At 31.9% G+C, this 18620-nt stretch overlaps 1 protein-coding gene across 5 annotated transcripts in view; it reads left to right on the top strand.

Annotated features, from left to right (window-relative positions):
* Positions 1-18620, top strand: part of na (sodium leak channel non-selective protein na) — a 34904-nt gene that overhangs the window by 725 nt on the left and 15559 nt on the right. For 2 of the 5 annotated variants that reach the window (XM_076402195.1, XM_076402198.1), the window contains exons 1-11: positions 434-566; positions 1696-1838; positions 3535-3720; positions 7345-7568; positions 7634-7765; positions 8961-9109; positions 9183-9430; positions 10542-10899; positions 12319-12884; positions 12936-13144; positions 16345-16470. In XM_076402195.1, the coding sequence (XP_076258310.1) occupies positions 1734-1838; positions 3535-3720; positions 7345-7568; positions 7634-7765; positions 8961-9109; positions 9183-9430; positions 10542-10899; positions 12319-12884; positions 12936-13144; positions 16345-16470 (2303 nt within the window). In that variant the 5' untranslated portion in view covers positions 434-566; positions 1696-1733. Of the gene's footprint in view, positions 1-433; positions 567-1695; positions 1839-3534; positions 3721-7344; positions 7569-7633; positions 7766-8960; positions 9110-9182; positions 9431-10541; positions 10900-12318; positions 12885-12935; positions 13145-16344; positions 16471-18620 lie in introns of those variants that run through there. The other 3 variants (XM_076402199.1, XM_076402196.1, XM_076402200.1) reach the window with 3 other exon arrangements.

An 18620-nucleotide genomic window follows, 5' to 3' on the forward strand; every position in this document is an offset into this window, starting at 1 on the left:
GTGCTATAGTACGGCTTCATTGAATACATATTATTAGAGATATACGACTTTAAAATTTATTAGAGAAAACCGATTAATTTAGTTTCGTAATTTGCAATAATAAATTTATTCTTACTGTCGTTCAATATGGTTCAACTGGTAATAATAATTATTAAATATTTATTTTATGAAATTGTAAATATTGTAAATATATACATTTTCTATAATACTATTAAATATATGAAATATAGTCACGTGAATAGATTCTTTTAAAATAATGCATGTTAGTTATTAACAAATACGAAACATCTGTGAAATTAAATACATCAGCGGCTGCGCCTTTGCCAAATATTGATTTTCCATCTTGTTCCAGTTTTCCATCATACGGAAGCTGGTGATGCTACATCATTTTCGTTCCTGTAATAAAATAGCATGCTATAGTAAATATTAGTAACATTAATTAGTATAGCGTTCTAAATGATTATGGTGGTTAACAATTGGTTAGCTTTTCTATTCAAAATAAATTACTTAGATGCTGAAAATAAGAAGATTGTGATTATCAAAACGATATCGGTTGGCTAAATAACGTAAGTAAGCGATGAAATACGATTATAGTTGTTTTAGATCTTATGAAAAATGTATTAGGCGCATAACTTTATTTGTATAGGTTTTTCAGTAAATTTATTTAATAAAAATAGATAAAGTTGAATCTTATCTTCGTTTTTCATTGTTTTTCATAACCTCTGAAATGTTCATCCACTGAGTGGAACAATTGGTAGTTATGACTCGAGTAAGCGATCTTGTCATTTGTTCTTTAATTGTTATTTGTAGCGTTTTTCACAATCACCGTCTGATTGGTTTCCAGCAATTCGTCATAAAGACAAGTCGTAAAGTGCCAATCAATGTGTGGGTAACTGAGCTGCAAGGCCTTTATACATTTTGGATGAGCCTCAATCCAATAGAGTTTGAAATGCCGCATTATCAATTTTTGATTCTATCTAAAGTTCAATTTCTTGCCTTTATTTTTATCAGCGACATCTACTGCTGAAAATGCTAACTATAAATGTAAATAACCGTTAGACAATCCAACCTAAGTGTTAAATTGTATAGATTTGACATTCATTTACATAAAATAACAGTATCAATTTGGTATTATTCACTTATTCGGTGTATAGAGACGCTAATCATGGAACGTCCACAATGGTATCTCCGATATTCATTACTTTTGTTGTTCGATTTAAGGAAATCTGCCGCCGAAGCTCATCAAGAAATTTTAGAAACTTATGGTGATGCTGTTCTGTCATGTTCCAATTATCGGTTCGAAGGACTTAAAAGACAAGCGCCTAATTCTTGAAATGTCCGACATGCGGCGTTGCTAGTTCTTGTAAATTACACGTATATTTGAGGAATATGATATAAATAGAATAAATTATTGTGAATTTGCAAATTAACTTAAAATTTCCCTTCAAACTCAAGTTAAAATTATTACCGCCTTTTGATTTTTGATTACCACTTATAAAACATTTTGATTCATATGCGTTGTATCAGTTTTTCTCAAGGAATGCCTTCATAAAATGAAAAAATTATCAGAATATATGCAAGTGTTTAATATATAATATATTGATTCCCAATTTTGAAAAACATTCTCTGAAAATGTAGTCATAAACCTGATAAAATGAATTACTACAATATTATTTAATGTTCGTTTTGATTCAGACAAAATTTCCGCCAAAATAATCACGGAACGCCTCAAGATGATGCTGGGCCGCAAGCAAAGTCTCAAAGGTGAACCTGTCCTGGCAGATTATGGCCCCGATGAAGCCTTTAACGAAAGCGCCGACATCGAATGGGTCAATAAGGTAATAATTATCAAATAACTAGACAATTATGATCTAAAAAGACCTAATTTTGTTTGCTTCTGTAAAAGTCTAAAGATTTATAAGCAAAAAATTTAGACAAATGATGTTTACAAGCTCATTTTGAAGGCAATTTTACATTATTGAGATAGTTTTACAGTGGCCGGATCAAATGGTTCGTCAGACGTGACAAGATTAGGGATATATGGGGGAACCATCAAACCTTCCTAGCCAATCGTTCTCAAATATACTGTACCGTATAATCCATCCAATAAAGCAGCCAATGTACATCATCAAAATTTATGGTATCAGCAGGTCGCACCGTTGCCGCATCAAATTTGACTTTTGGTGTACAACGTTTGTTGGTTTATATCCTCTGATAATTATAACTACTGTTTTAAAACGTTTTGTACACATTTGGCAACATGGCCCACAAGCATCAATCCAAATCGAATTTTGTAGACTGATTCGGTTACATGTTCCGATGCATTAGGCAACATTATGTCTTTTTTTAACTTGAATAAAATGAGAAACATCGGCTCCGAGCTTAAAACAAATTTTGCATTTTTACGAACTGTATTTGGTGGTATATTTGACGTTATCTATGACGTGCATTCGCTGTTCTTTAGGATATGTTTAATAGAATTTTACTACTTGTAGATAATGGAAGACAAATCAATTATATTGCATTTTACAAATGTTGTGTTTAAAAAAAAAGTTTTTAAAATAATTATAAAGCTTAATTTAAAAAATATTTCACGGTAATGAGAAAAATAACATAAAACACATTATCACATACAATCTATTTCAATATCATATTGTTACCTTATAATATATATTATTACTTTTGTTCCAAATTAATTTTAACACCATATCTAAAACTATCAAAAAATCTACCATAGACTATAGCACGTCACAATGTTGCCAAATAGTTACAATCAAACGAGCATAGTGCGAAAACAATGTTGTAGTTTTATAACCTCTAATAATTATTCCTAATGATTTGAAGAATTTGCATACAGAAGACATTTGGCAACCTAACCCATTAGTAGTAACCCAATTTTAGTAATACGTTCGATGGCGTTGATGATGTGAATTGGCTGTTTTATTATTGGAAGTACTATATCTAGAGATATAGTCTATCTAGTAAAACATTCAAAATTTATGACGTCAGCACGTCGTCAGAAAGAGAAAAAAAATACGCTTCGAGCTTAAAATGAATTTTACATTTTTACAAATTGTGTTTGGCCGTATATTCGACGCCTATTGGAGGGAAGTTTGGTCTTAACGTGATGTTATCGTAGGCCTAATTTATAAACCTGGCTATTTTATGTTTCTTGAGAATGTAGAATATTATCGTGTCCAAGAACATGTAGAATTATAGTGTATTAAGTGTCAAAAACTGAAAAACGGAAAAAGGGTTTAAAAAAAGGATATGGAAATTGCCTTTAATGCTACTCTTGTTCTACAACTAATAATGTAATCTGCTACATATGCATTTTTCCAGAACATTATATTTCAGCATTATGTTGTTTTTTTTGTAATTCTCTAGAACAAAATTTCATTGAACGAACAAAACAATAATAGCCAATATGGCGATTGTTAATATGTTATTAGTTAAATCTATTAATATTTTACAATCTATTAATGTAAGTTACTTGTTTATAGGGTATTTTTATGAATTAAAATAATATTTTAGAGATGGGTTCGACGCGTGATGCGAAGTTGCGCCCTATTGAGTTTAGCTTCGGTCTGCAGCAATACACCTAAAACTTTCGAAGTATTTTCCTTTATGCAACTAACCACGTTTTGCATCGACTCAGCCGTTACCATACTTTTCACCTCGGAAATGATCGCCAAGATGCACATCAGAGGTATTCTTAAAGTAAGTAATTGTCCAGCTATCTCAAGTACACCATAAATTATATAAGACAAAATAAGGGTATGGGGATGATTTGGCCGGCAATATCGTGGTACTCAGTTGATTCTCTCACTCATATCACTGGAGGGATTATTGCAAAAGAATATCTCGATAATATCCTCAATAACAAGGTTCCTATTATGACTTGCATATTGCTGCCAAACATTGCCATATTCCAAAATGGTAATGCGTCCATACACACAGCCAAATTTTTTAAAAATATTTGAAAGTCTCCTTTTTACCAACGAGCGTTTATCTGAACTGGACCTACAGTTTAACGTGGGCTCCAAATGAAAGAATCGTCCCAAAATACATCCGGTCTTATCCAGGCTGGTTACTGGCGTGACCGGGATAATTTTCCTTGTCGAATTTTCTATTCTTACCTAAGATAATCACCAATATTAAATAATCACAAACAAATTTACGACCACGCCCCAGCAGGATGTCCTGTCGCCTGCCAAAAAGTTTAGTCTTTGTTTGTGGAGCATCAGAAAATCTTCAAACATCTTCACTGATCGTCCCAATTGCCAGACCTCATCATAATTAAACCGTTATGGGGAGTTTTAGACCAGTGAGTGAAGAGTAGATCTCCATCTCTAACATCTTTAAAACAATTAGTGTATGTTTTGGTACGAGAATGGGATAACCTTTTATAGGAAACTATTTATTCATTGCGCAAAACTATTTTGCGAAGAAATGTAGATATTTTAAAAACAAATGGTGGTTTGATATATTATTAATAAATGAATATTGTGTATATGTCAGATGTTCGTGTTATTTTGTCTGTATATTGCAGACAATCTTGGACTGAGTCATATCCAGAACAGTGTTTCCAACCAGAGTTTACAGTCCATGATATATATTGTTTCTTTCTTCTTTTACCTTTTGTTTCCTATTATTCTTGTCTCATTTCTCCTCCTTTTTTTTTATACTGATGTGCTATGCCACGCATTACTATTGTGAATATCAGATTAAGTACATACAAAAGACACTCGCCACATACCGTACCACTTATTTTATTTAAAGGTCCAAACTGTCAGTTACATATCCATGGCTGTCAGTGCCAGTGCGATCCAGAGGGGTTTAGGGTAAGGGAGTTATTCCAAGGTCAATTTTAAGTCAAATACACCGAATAGACAGACTTAGAATGCGGTCTCTCCTGTATACAACTGTAACCAAGTTTTGTTGTCCGAACCACCTGAGGGCGCGCAAAGCGATTTTATTTACTACTGGGGGAAGTTAAAAATTACGATTAAAAAATGTTTATATTACAGTGGGAAATTAAAAAAAAAATTAAATATTTTATTTAAATACTCGTTAACATTTATACAAAACATTTTCAAAATATTATAATAAAATAATCTGACAACCAATAACAATATAATAATAAAGCAATGATATTCCACATTTGACTGAAATGCAAATATTTATAATTTCAAAATACTGTTCAAAAACTTCATGTAGATCATAAAAAGTTTTCTGAAGTTTCCCATTACTTATTTTTAAAAACCGTTTCTGCTCTAGAGTAGAGTCTTTTGGAAAATAATTCATTTTATTTGAACCTTCACATCATGGAAAATAACACTCATTATGTTTTCGTATTTAAACAAATAATATTTAATTTAAACACAAATATTTTACAAAACACAAATTTTAATTTAACTACAAAATAACGCCATAATAACAAATTTCCTTACAATTATACACATAGAGAACTAGAGATTTAACTAGGAAATTTTGGGGAAATGTTTCGCGACGTCCAACATCTAGATGTCGCTACTTTTAACTTATTACTTGCTTTAACCGCTGAGCTATAAGCACCGGCGGGATATGATTGGCTCACTTCGTTTCTATGGTACGTTTGTTGTTTATTTATTTTGAGCGCCATTTTCAGTATCGGTGACATATGGATTAGTGCGTTTAGAGATTAAATTATTAGTTTATTAGTATATATAAGTCGATAGTAGAAAAAGTAAAGTGAATTAGGAACTGTTGTGTACCCGGATGTACAGATAGTAAAGAAATGCAGAATCGTTTTCATTCGAAGAAGTATTTGCTTGTCATTAAAAAATGGTTGATAATGTTAAAAATCCCAAACCGATTGGATTATGTTTCAAAGAAAATGTATTATCGTTACAGTATGTTTTGTTGTTGCAAGTTGAGGTAAGTTTATTCATATATATATATCAAATATTAATTTTTTTATTTTAGAAATTAATACCCTTCCGAAAATCCTATGCAAATGGCTATATATTGTTCTTCTTGGATCAATAATTGCAGCTTAAATAAAATAATGGCTTCTGAATGCAAATCTATTAAAAGAGGATTAACCGATATTTAATATACGAGGAGTTTTGGTATAAAATTTATTACCCAAGGAAGAACAAATTTGTTAAAGTTTCATCAATTTAATAACTGCCTTGAGGGGTTCATTTCATTAAAGAAAATTAAGTGTAATTATTTAAATAAATATATATGCTTATGGCTAGTTAAACAAGATAGTTTATTTTGGATCTAGCTCATGGATTCAGCAATATATATCCTCGGCTAGTATGTTTTAGAATCATTTGAAGCGCTGAACATAAGTTAATTTTTTTCATCTCATTGGCCTTTAGGTAATTGTGAAAAGGAGGAACATGATGGCTCTAAATATTTACATTCTATAATAACCGGGGATGAAATGAAAATGCTGTCAGTAGGTCTTTGAGCCATCTCTTTTATTTTATTCAGCGATTTTGCCATGTCGATAATATAACAACATTTTTGTCAAATATTTAAAGAAAAGTAAATTTAAGACCCTTCAATTGTGCATTCAATAATGATCTTTCAGATAAAATATGAAAAGTAATAACAAGTTGCGCTATATACTTTTGAGTAAAACAGGTGAACAGAATTTTAACAGGGGAAGATTCAAAGTTTGCTTTCAGTATAATAAAACAATAAAACAGAACTCTGATAGATCCTATTAAATTGATGGCACTAAAAAATATGAAAAAGGAAAAAGACGAAAGAGATAAAGAGATATATTTATTTTTATATATATTTTATTTAATAAATTTATTTCAGAAAAACATTGTTTTTTATTTAAATTTCATTGGTCAATTCGTACCAAACATTACTAATGAGCCAATCAAATGTCTTCACAGTAAAATATTTATCTTACAGGTGCCTATAATGGAGATTTAAATTGGCCAATCAAATTACTCGAACGGCCAATTATGGTGCCCTCTGGATGTTGGGCAAAGCAAAACTTTGCGACAGAGTCTCCTATTGAGTTACAATTATATTACTCTATGATTATACACTATAAGAACATATCAGAAAGATGTCACAAAATTTTAAATCGAAAGAAAAAAATAGAAATCTGTAATATTTTTGCCTTCTGTTAATTCGGACGCACAAAACATCACTATGGGTGTGCCCATTTAAGTTCCCTTTTTACATTTCTATGTTTTGTAGTCAAACTATTATGCACATTAGTGGACGGAAAATAGAAATGGGATGTGGATGGATGTTGTTTTGTAAATATACGAATTACCACCATTGCCCGCTCACACCCATTACTCTATTTTATCTTGTTTGTTTCAGGGTGACAGGCCTTATCTCAAAGATCATTGGTGCCAATTCGATGCCAGTATGGTATTCTTCCTTTGGATATCAGTCATTCTGCAGATATTCGAAATAATTGGCATCGTACCCACTTATTCCTACCTCTCCATATTGAGAACTCCACGCCCCTTGATTATGATTCGATTCTTGAGAGTTTTCCTGAAGTTTTCAATGCCTAAGTCTCGCATTAATCAAATCTTTAAGTATGTCTTTTTATTGGGAATTCATAATGTGTTAAGTGTAAAATAACAATTCACTTTGTCTACAGGCGTTCCAGTCAACAAATTTACAATGTCACATTATTTTTTTTATTCTTCATGTCCCTTTATGGTCTTCTAGGCGTTCAGTTCTTCGGTGAATTAAAGAATCATTGCGTAACAAACACTACCAAAGAACCAAAGTAAGTATTTTTTCTAAGGATTTTAATTTTGCTTTATATACTATTAGTGCTGGGAACTATCGAATGAAAATAGTTGAAACAGTCGATAGTCGCAAAACAGTCGATAGTCAAAAAACTAGCGACTGAAAATAGTAATTACTATTTCGGTTCGACTGTTTCGGCTGATCTCAACTTTCAATTCGTGATGTCAGACGAAGATGTACGAATCCTTCTCTGTATAAATTGCGAGAGAGGAGAGGACGGAGATAAATGCTTGGGGCAGTTAATTTTATACGTCGTTATATTTTCCAACGGTAGTATAAGCGAGACGGATATGTATACATTTCTTCATGAACTAACTTTATAAAAGAAAAGGAAAATAATAATTACTGAACACTTATAATAATAATACCTAACATGCAATTTATAATTTAATTTTAAACGAAGTAGAATTACTTTTAAATTTGAATGTTCTGTGGATCTGTAAAAAGAAATGGCATTTTTCTATAGATTGGAATAATACCCAACAAATGTTTTATTGTATTTCAATGTGTTAATTGCTATTTTTAAATAATATACTATAATAAGCATAGACAATACAATAGAACTTAAATGAAACCTAAAAACTAAAGATGTATAAAAATACTATATATAAATTAAAAATATACCTAATTATAGAAAAAAAAACTCATCCATGACATAATTAAAAATGATCTGAATGAAATGGTATAAATGCTTTCTTTGTTATGGAACCTACCTAATTTTAATCTTTTTACCCTATTACATTAACAATCTTGAAAAATATCGTACCAAAATGTCATAATATTAATATACAATATATTGTTATTTATTAGCAAACTACAAAAAAAAATCATAAAACTACATATATTACATATAGATCTATGTAAGCATAAATTGGGTACATTTTTGTAAAGGTTGCGGCTATGACGATCGGGCCAGAACGTTAAAAATTAGTCGAATGAAACTATTAGAATCAAATATAATAACTAAAAGTACGACTGAAACAGTCGATAGTAAATAGTAACAAAATCAGTCGAACCAAAAATAGCGACTGAAACAGTCGATATTAAAAAGTAGTCAATACAAAGTACTAAACAGTCAATATTTACCAACACTAACTATTTTTAAAACATTTAACTGAGAACTCTTTCAATTGGGTTTCTTCATAATATAACACAAAATAAAAATTTTTTAGAGACGTAACTATTAATAATTTAGCCATTCCCGATACATTTTGTTCACTTGATCCAACATCTGGCTATCAATGCCCTGAAGGAATGAAATGCATGAAAATGGAAGGCGTTTCTCGTTACATCATAGGTTTTAACGGTTTTGATGAATTTGGTAAGTAGTCAGAGATATTTGTTGCTTTTATATCACATACGTTGAGCTATTAACGTTCATTTAATTGTTTTAGTAACTAGCTTCTTTACTGTATATCAAGCTGCTTCACAAGAGGGCTGGGTTTTCATTATGTACAGGGCTATTGACTCGTTACCACCTTGGATGGCTGTGTCATATTTCAGCACATTAATCTTCTTCCTGGCATGGCTAGTAAAGAATGTTTTCATTGCGGTCATCACTGAAACATTTAACGAAATCAGAGTTCAGTTTCAACAGATGTGGGGAATTAGAGGACACATCAGCAACAGTTCTGCATCTCAAGTAATATACAGGTTACAAATAAATCTTTAAGGTATACAAATAAGTTTTGACCATTAAAGCGTCATCCCTCAGCTTTAAATATCAGTAAATGCCATTTTTTGCCTTTGTACCATTCTTTGTCTTTGTACCAACAAAAAACAATTTGTAGGAAGTGTTGCTATTTTATTTTAATTTGAAGAATGGAAGGTGGACATCCATTATTATGTGAAACGTATGGGGAAGATGTTTCATGAATATCAGTAGCTATGGATAGTATGCCAGCACAGGGAAATTATTATTATCAACCAAGAGAACAGTATCAGCTAATGTTGTGCTGTAATAATGTGTATCTACTGTCAGCTACTTCAACTTTGGAACTTCACTTATTGTGAAGAGGCCAAAAAGTGTTCATTCTGCAAGATTGGAAGTCGTAGTTATTTTTTTTTGATAACATCTTTAGTAGATATACTTAGTACAATCTTAATTATAAATTAATTTATTACTACATTTCATTTGTACTTGGATTAATTCACAAGCAAGGCGAGTGCGAAATAAATATGTCAATATATATTCCTCAATTATAAAATTATAATAACTTAAGCTATAGTTTACACTAAAGGTATACTCCAGTAGTTGTATTGCTTCAACGTTAGTATAATTTAGTAATTTTCTTTGGTGTTTTAAGGCGAAATCTTGGATAACTTCGCAAATCCATTTGATTTCTAAGTCATTGTGCAGTTCTTCATTGGTTACGTAGCGATAAGCATTGGTAATTAATCGAAGAATTTTGTTTTGGCAGCGTTGAATGACTAGTTGATTTGAACTTTTAGTGCAACCCCATATTTGCACCCCATAGGTCTAAATTGGCTTTATGATTATCCGATAAATCAATCTCTTTGATTTTAGATCAAGTTGAGAGTATCTTCCGACTAACCAGTATAGTTGTTTTATTTTTGTTCTAATGTGTTTTGCTTTTTGTCTAACATGATGTTAGTCGTAGTTAATGATGGGCATTTATTTTAACAAATTATTTTGACTAATCTATTTGAACAAAGCTTTATAGTTGTCAGATACTTTCAAAACTTATTTGTACACCCTACGTTATCTTGTTATTAGACTAAAATCGTTTCAGATTTTAATTGGAGATGACCGAAGCTGGAAATTGGTTACCCTCGACGAAAACAAGCACGGTGGAGCTGCACCCGATTTTTGCCAAAAGGTGTTGCAGAGTCCGTATTTTCGCAGTCTGGTGATGGGCGTGATTTTAGCCAACGCCATAGTCACAGCTTCCATGAGCTTCAAACACGACAAAAGACCGAGACAAGTGTTTTACGAAAAATACTATTTCCTAGAGCTGGGATTCACGGTGGTACTTAATTTGGAAGCTATTTTAAAGATTTGGTGTCTTGGCTGGAGGGGCTATTGGAAGCATTCGATACATAAATTTGAATTGCTTTGTGCTCTTGGTACTACAATTCATGTTATTCCAGGTAATTTTTTCTATATATATACACTTTTTAGCGCGCTTCGATTTTATTTGTATTTTCAATTTTATATTTCACAAATAAAAAATTGGTTTTGTACCAATAGAAAGAAAAAGAAAGAAAGAAAAGATAAGTGTCTTATATTGCTAAGACATATTAAAATTGTATTGATGGCAAACTTACTGAAACATTTTATGATGATAATTTGAAAATATAGATGCAAATTTATTTGAGGGGCCTACCAAAATATTCATTTTATACAATTGATACTAACTACAACATAAAAAAGGTTTAAATTATATAAATTTGATGATGGAAATTTGATATTCTTAAACTTTCAGCAGCTTTGTATTAAATTACCTTGTAATATTTGGGTAAATAGAATGCAACAATTGTTATTTTGAAGTTTATTTCAATAATAGCCCTACAAGCTTACAAGCATGTGCAGCTACAATACTTCATCAATTTCTTTAGAAAATCTTTGTTTAGACATGCTTCAACTATCAAAGTTTAACATATCAAGTTCTCCTATGATTTCTTAAACTAGACCTCCACTTGGTCTGCATTTGACAGCATTTTGATCATACATTGTCTCTAAGTAAGTATTATTCAAAATGTCTGCCATAACCATAACATACCTGGCTGAAAATACTTGACAGAGTTACATTTTTCAATCAAATGTGTGTGACTTACCCTTAATCTGATGAAGTATAGCCCATCAAACTATTTAATATACAAAAAACCACATATTAGATATTGGCTTTTTGTAATCTAACCATGATGGGATTTGATTGACACTTCTTATATTTTTCTTTGTATTTTGAGAATATATGGTCAGTAGTGAATTGCAGTGAATATTCAGTGGGTTTAGTTAGAAGCCCATTCTCTTTTGTCTAGTTGGTATTCAAATATTGTAGAAACATATACTGTCTTCATGCATATTTGTACTATCAAACCACACCAGAAAAAAAAAACAAAATTAAGAGGGACTCATATACACAATAAAATAACAAATGGTTAAAGATACTTCCAATACTAAATACTTATATTAGGATGAGCTTAATGCTTTGAATAAATTACCCATGTTCAAACTATACTGCGTTCCTGCCTTGCAATGTTCAATACACCACTTGTTTGGGGCTTTTAGTGATGTATAATTACATTAGAATGTCTAATTATAATCCAATATTATTAAAATAATGTATAAATAAGAGCAGTATCCATACAAGCCGTTCAGTGCAACCAAAACAACTACATCATGCGCAGATTGGAAACGTTTTAGCGCCTATTTAAAATTTCCTTAATCTACTCATAGTCTATTGAGAAGATTTTTAAAAATAAATAACCCATTTGTTTTTTATTTCAAAGATTTTATCATTCTTCCATTACAATAGTGCAAAAAACAATTGTATATTTTTATTTTAGGTTGCTACATGACCGGATTTACATTCTTTCAAGTTCTGCGTGTCGTGAGACTTATTAAAGCCTCTCCACTTCTAGAAGATTTCGTCTACAAGATCTTTGGACCTGGCAAGAAACTCGGCAGCCTTATCATCTTCACCATGTGCTTGTTAATCATATCGTCCAGCGTATCTATGCAACTGTTCTGCTTTCTGGATTTTACAAAGTTCGAGACATTCGCCGAGGCGTTCATGTCCATGTTCCAAATATTAACCCAAGAAGCTTGGGTGGAAGTTATGGACGAGACCATGTTCAGGACACCGTCGATGGTTGCGCCTCTGGTAGCATTTTACTTCATCATGTATCACTTATTTGTGACGCTCATTGTGTTGAGCTTATTCGTAGCCGTTATCCTAGACAACCTGGAGCTAGATGAAGATATAAAGAAGCTGAAGCAATTAAAATACCGAGAGCAAAGCGCCGAAATCAAAGAGACCTTACCATTTCGATTGAGGATATTTGAGAAATTTCCCGACAGTCCCTTGATGGTTACTCTGCATAAAGTCCCTTCTGACTTCAACCTTCCGAAGGTAGTACGTTTATTTTAGTTTCCCCCGCACGATATTTATGGCGTTTCCTAGGTAAGGGAAAGTTTTATGCGACAATTCGTCTACGAGACTGAAGACGAGGAGAATTCCGAAACTGGGATAAAACGGTTGACTGCCGAGGAAATGTTCGACTCCAAAATCGTATATCGGAAACAACGACCACTTCAGATTCTCAACAAGTTGCCGAAGGTCCGCAGTGTTAACATCAAGCTCAAGAAGACTTCTGTGTCGCATATTATAAGGTATGACGTGTCGGTATAATGTAGAAACAGAGCTGTATAAATATCGACTGTAATAAAAATGTCGATTGGCAGATAGGTTTACTACGAGGTTGTTCAATAAGATCTGATGTTCCATTAGAAGAAGAATATTTATTTCAGAAATGTTTTAATATGGTCTTTCCAGTAAAAGAGCCAATACACGACCAATATACTGACAAATGCATTTTTTTTAGTTCAAAATTTCCTTTAAGCTCGGGGCGGATTATTCTCCATTTTTCTCATTTTATTCTCATTAAATGCTGTCTGATGCATGGGGATATGTAACTGAATTAGTCTATAAAACAAGGGTTGTGTTGGTATTGGTCGACACTGTTGTCAAATGTTTATAAAATTCTTCAAAATAACCGACAGACATTGTAAACCAAAATTCTAAGTTGATGCGGCAACATTGCGACCTACTGACGTCATATATCTTGATGAAGTGCATTCACTGTTTTATTGGAAGAACTATAAATGTGGTGTGTCGAACCAAAGGCACAATTAACTATTTATTTAACAAAAGAGAATTATTAGTTGCGTCGTAACGGCTCGAGTGTATATCAATTGGTATAACAAAAATAATCATCCTCTTCAGTGCTTGAAAGAAGCCGAGTTTTCTTTACATTCTTATTGATTTTTTTATTAATTGTCTTAAAAGGGTAATTATCTTCAACCTACCTTCTCCGCTTCATCAAATGCGTATATACCCTCTCGTATATATCACACAGCATGTCTGTATTACTACAGGTGCATATTAGATGCACAATGTTTAATGCAATATATTGAATACTCATTTTTTCTATTATAGAAAAACATCGTCATCATTGATCAGTGGGGAAATGTCCATCTCTCAAGAAGTACGTTAGTGTTGGTGCAGTTTGACATCAAACATTCTTCATTAAGTTTCACTGTTGTTGTCGATCGGCTGCAGACGTTTTGGTGACTGATTTTAGTTGAGTAATTTTATTTTAATACCATCTATGCACAAAACATGCAGAAATTGCTTGAAGTATCGTGTTTAAAATATTGCAGGCTTATGCATTTCAAACTGTAGCAGTCTCGGAGTCAGTAGCCCAAATCCAGCATGCTATTTGCAAAGTTAATGGCGTCTATAGCCTATTATTTACATCTGCAGAAAATAAACTCTAAATACCCCAGAAAGCGACTCTGTACAAAATTCTCGTCCGTCCAATCTGCCTTTATGGAGCCCAGGTGTGATCAAGGAAGTCTTCGAGGGATAACTTGTACTACTCCAAGTGTTCCAATGAAAAAAAAATGGGCGCGTTACGACTTTACTTTTGTTACATGCTTTTCGTGGTCTTTTTTGCGATAATATGTCACTGAATATGTTCGATTAATATTGGTAGACATCTGCAGTAAAAGTTTTATTCTATCTTAGCAGCTGATAATACACTAGAGCTTGCTGATACCACCCTACTCACAGCAATACTTCATGGCCATGACTATTGCACCTTAGTGTCAATGACGATAAGTCTCCTGAACTGGCCCATAGCTTTTTTCTTTTAGGATTGTCGTAGAGGATCAATTTTTTCTAGATGAAACTTTAAATGTCTTAATAATGAAATAATACAATTTTTAAAGGTTATTGAACGACACATTTTATTGAACAACTCTAATTTAGACTTCAAAATCATACACAGCTTTCGACGTAGCAAACTAACGTCGATGAAATACTTCGAATTCCAAAATATTTTATCGCACCTTGTACATAACATCTTGTACAAAATATCATGATATGTTGTGAATAATTACATTTCGACCTTTTGTTCCAATAAATTATAAATACTTTAGTCGCAAAGCATCCTTCGATAGTACTTTAGTCGTAGATAATAGAGAAATAAAGTTTGAACCCTGTTACTGGAATATTCCATAATTTGTAAGACAAGCATGTACCTCTGACCAACAGCATGGAAAATGCATGGCGTTCTAGTTAATGCATAATGGGTAGACTTCAACAACATCGGGTCTTCGATGGAAGAATCTTTAAACAAGCGATTACAATAATTACTGCGGTATGTACGTATGTAATATCGGGAATAAAGTTGAAGCTTTGCGAAAAAAATCTGTCTAAACTATCAATTCATGCTCAAAACAGTTACATAGCATATATAATTAAGAAATGTTACGTTATAGTTCTTACTCTTACTTAAATAATATTTTTTATATATATTGAACATAACAGATTATTCAATAAGTCATCGATCTGACATGTAGGTGGTACCATTGCTGACAAACCCACATTAGTTCTGGACATTACTAATTTTCAAACAGTCAGTATTAAAATTTTATTTCATTCCATTATTTTACAAGTTATGGTGGTCACATTTTTTATTAATTAATATACTATTATTAATCGTTGACGACTAACTTATAATTTGTCTCTATAGTGTCATAAAAGTATTTATCTTGGAAGATCCATTGGCCCTAGTCAGTCTCTAATAAAATAAAAGCAACACATTTTTATAACGTTTTTACCATTTAGTACTACCCAGATTACACAGTTTGGTTCTCTTAAGTCTACGTCCTAGTTCAGTCTTGTCCAAGAGTTACAACATTTTGGTGTTTACATGGGAGTTGAGTCCTCATGTCTTGCTGTAACTCTTTAATTTCTTCTATGACAGTTGGAATCCGAAGGTCTCTTTATGTTCCCACAGTATTTGGGCGCACCCACAATACCTTTCAGGACTCTATTCTGAAAGGCTTGTATTGTGTTGATATCACTTCTCACAGAAAATTTCCATTACTTAATTTTGTATAGGTTTTAGTACCTACTCGTACAGCAGCAACTTATTATGTACGGATAATTTAGATTGTTTGCCAAATAACTAATAAATTTTTTTGTATTTTAAGTCGAGTTCTCTTCTTTTTGATATGCTTCTTCCAAATTAATTTTTTTTACGAAAATTTGTGCATTCGTTAGTTCTTTCAAGTGAATACTGCATTTGTGACCTGACCAACCTGGCGAGGAAAAACCTGTTTGGAACCGTTAAAGTGAATAATAACAGAATAATATCGAATTTCTACAAATGTTTCCTTAATTAGATCGGAGACTTATTGAGTGATGTATAAAAATGCATAAAAAACATGCTAAATATATAAAAATATGTTTGTGTATCTACGTTGGTGGTTATTGTATAACACTAATCCTTCAATTATTTCAGCGATTCAAACAATCAGCGTATGATGTTAGGGGACTCGTCGATTATCCCAGTTCCAGGCAGCAAGGGACCTCTTAAATCTCAAGGAACTATAAACAGCGTGAAACAGTTACGTATAGATCATAAGAAGTGAGTGATATCGGCAAGTGCCTTTGAAATAGGTTGCTTGCCATCAAGAAATGAGTTTAAAACATTCCAATTAACAATAAGGGACATAAGCATAAAACATTTATATTATATTGAAAATACACTCATTTAATTTATTGATGTAAAAACGAAATGGAGATTATTATCAGGAAGCTTGAACTTTATTCATTGTTATATCACATAGAGCTTTTACTGACGAGGGCCCAACTACAATAGTAAAACAAATGATTGCTGAGTTCATGTGTCACTTTTGTTTACGAAAATCGAATATCTTTTTTGTGAATATTTGGGAAATAACTCATCTGGTAAGCATCTGTTATCAAAAATATAAAATAGTGATTAGTGAACTTAGATAATTATTTCTTAAAATTGAAAATTCATCATCAGAAGATGGAGCATGTACGGGAGTAAAAAAATTGTTGCAAATGGTTAGTTACATTTTGTAAATGATCGCCCAATAAATGCACACACATAAAAGGATCTGATCCTTTCTTAATCGCTGCTGGCTTAAATTGCTAGAGCAAAGAAGATGATAGAAAGCACAACAGTAATTCTAATCTGAGTTTAAATTTAACCATAAAAATATATGAAGAATTAAAAATGATATTCATCGGTGTACAAATAAAACATAAATTCACAACTATATACTTAATGAATAGCTGAATAAAATTGCGAATAATTTACTGTTAAATATCGAGTTAACTCAGCCCAAAAATTTACTACAACAGATTGTGGTACGGGTGCTAGATATTAGACTATTCAAGTGTGGTGCATTAACGGACGTAAAAAGAAATTCCATACACCATTAGACGACGGTTCTGCATCGTCTAGAAATGCAGAAAACTAGACATGGTGGCCTTCGAGAAAGTTCATCATGTGAGTGCGGAAATGTAATTTAGATTATAAATCATATTGCTACAGAATATCTATTGCAAAGGAATATAAGCAATTATACTTGAGGCAATAAAATAGATCAAGTATTTGAAGAGTTACTGTTTATTGTGTTCGTATTGTCTTCATAATTTAATTATGAATGTTGGTTTTTCTGTAAATCATACGAATAAAAACTAAAGTTAAAATAATTTGAAATTTACTGTAGGAGGGTTTGAGTTATCAGAACTTATATGAATTTGCTGTATGTTTACATAAGCCAACAAATTATAAGTACAATTATGTACAGCTCAATTTATTTTAAGTATAAAGAATATTGGCATATACTATACAATAGTTAAATATAGGGTGGAATTTCTACTGATTGGCAATAATGGAACGATTATTTTCAATAAATATTGTCACTATATCTGTTCGTTCTTGTGGCGTATATTTATCCATACTAAAATTTGGACGTCTACACAATATTATGGTTAAAGTGAAACTGAGCTAAACGTCACATAATTAAGATGGCGGGCAATCATAATAATAGCGGGACTTTTGCCCCACCCAATATAACCAACAATTAAAATATTGAGATTGCAGTACTATTTAAAAGTACTAATCTGGTACCGTCAATTAAAATGAGAGAGTATATAATAGTATAACATTGTCCCATGTAGCAGCAGTCTAACCATAAGTCTTTAGTTTTCAGCTGAAAACAAAATCACAGTTATATAACAACCTCTTCACTAACCAGCGTAACCTCTGGTTATTTTTATAAGCTCAGAAAATATTTGTGAAGAAAATAGTTAGCTGATAACTATTAATTCTTATTTTGTATTTCTGGAAAAAAGTGAATAAAAGAATGGTTAATGTATTATTAAGAACAGTATTGTGAACAATTATTCTAGAATCGTGAATTCAAATTTCTAATCTCAGTAATTGTAGTTCGGTCCTCCTGTAAACATATTCATTCATATATTTTCTGAACATTACGAAGCTTCTTATTTCGCATGTTGTTTAGTAAATCCTTTCAGAAGTATTTTTTAACATCCATTCTTACGCAACTGTAACATTATCATATTGTAATTTAGACAAATCTGATATTTATTCTTATTTTATGCTAAGTTGTGCAATAAGTTCGCGAAAATGACACAGACATGAAAAAAAAAACGAATTCATATATGATCCTGAATCTTAATTTATTCCAATAATCTTTCGATTTGTGAGTCCCACTATTATAATAGTTTTCTGTACTA

Source organism: Rhynchophorus ferrugineus, unplaced genomic scaffold, assembly GCF_030347505.1.
Source record: "Rhynchophorus ferrugineus isolate W39M unplaced genomic scaffold, kcgeb_rfMv2 rfM4, whole genome shotgun sequence".
In the NCBI taxonomy this organism is placed as follows: Eukaryota; Metazoa; Arthropoda; class Insecta; order Coleoptera; family Curculionidae; genus Rhynchophorus; species Rhynchophorus ferrugineus.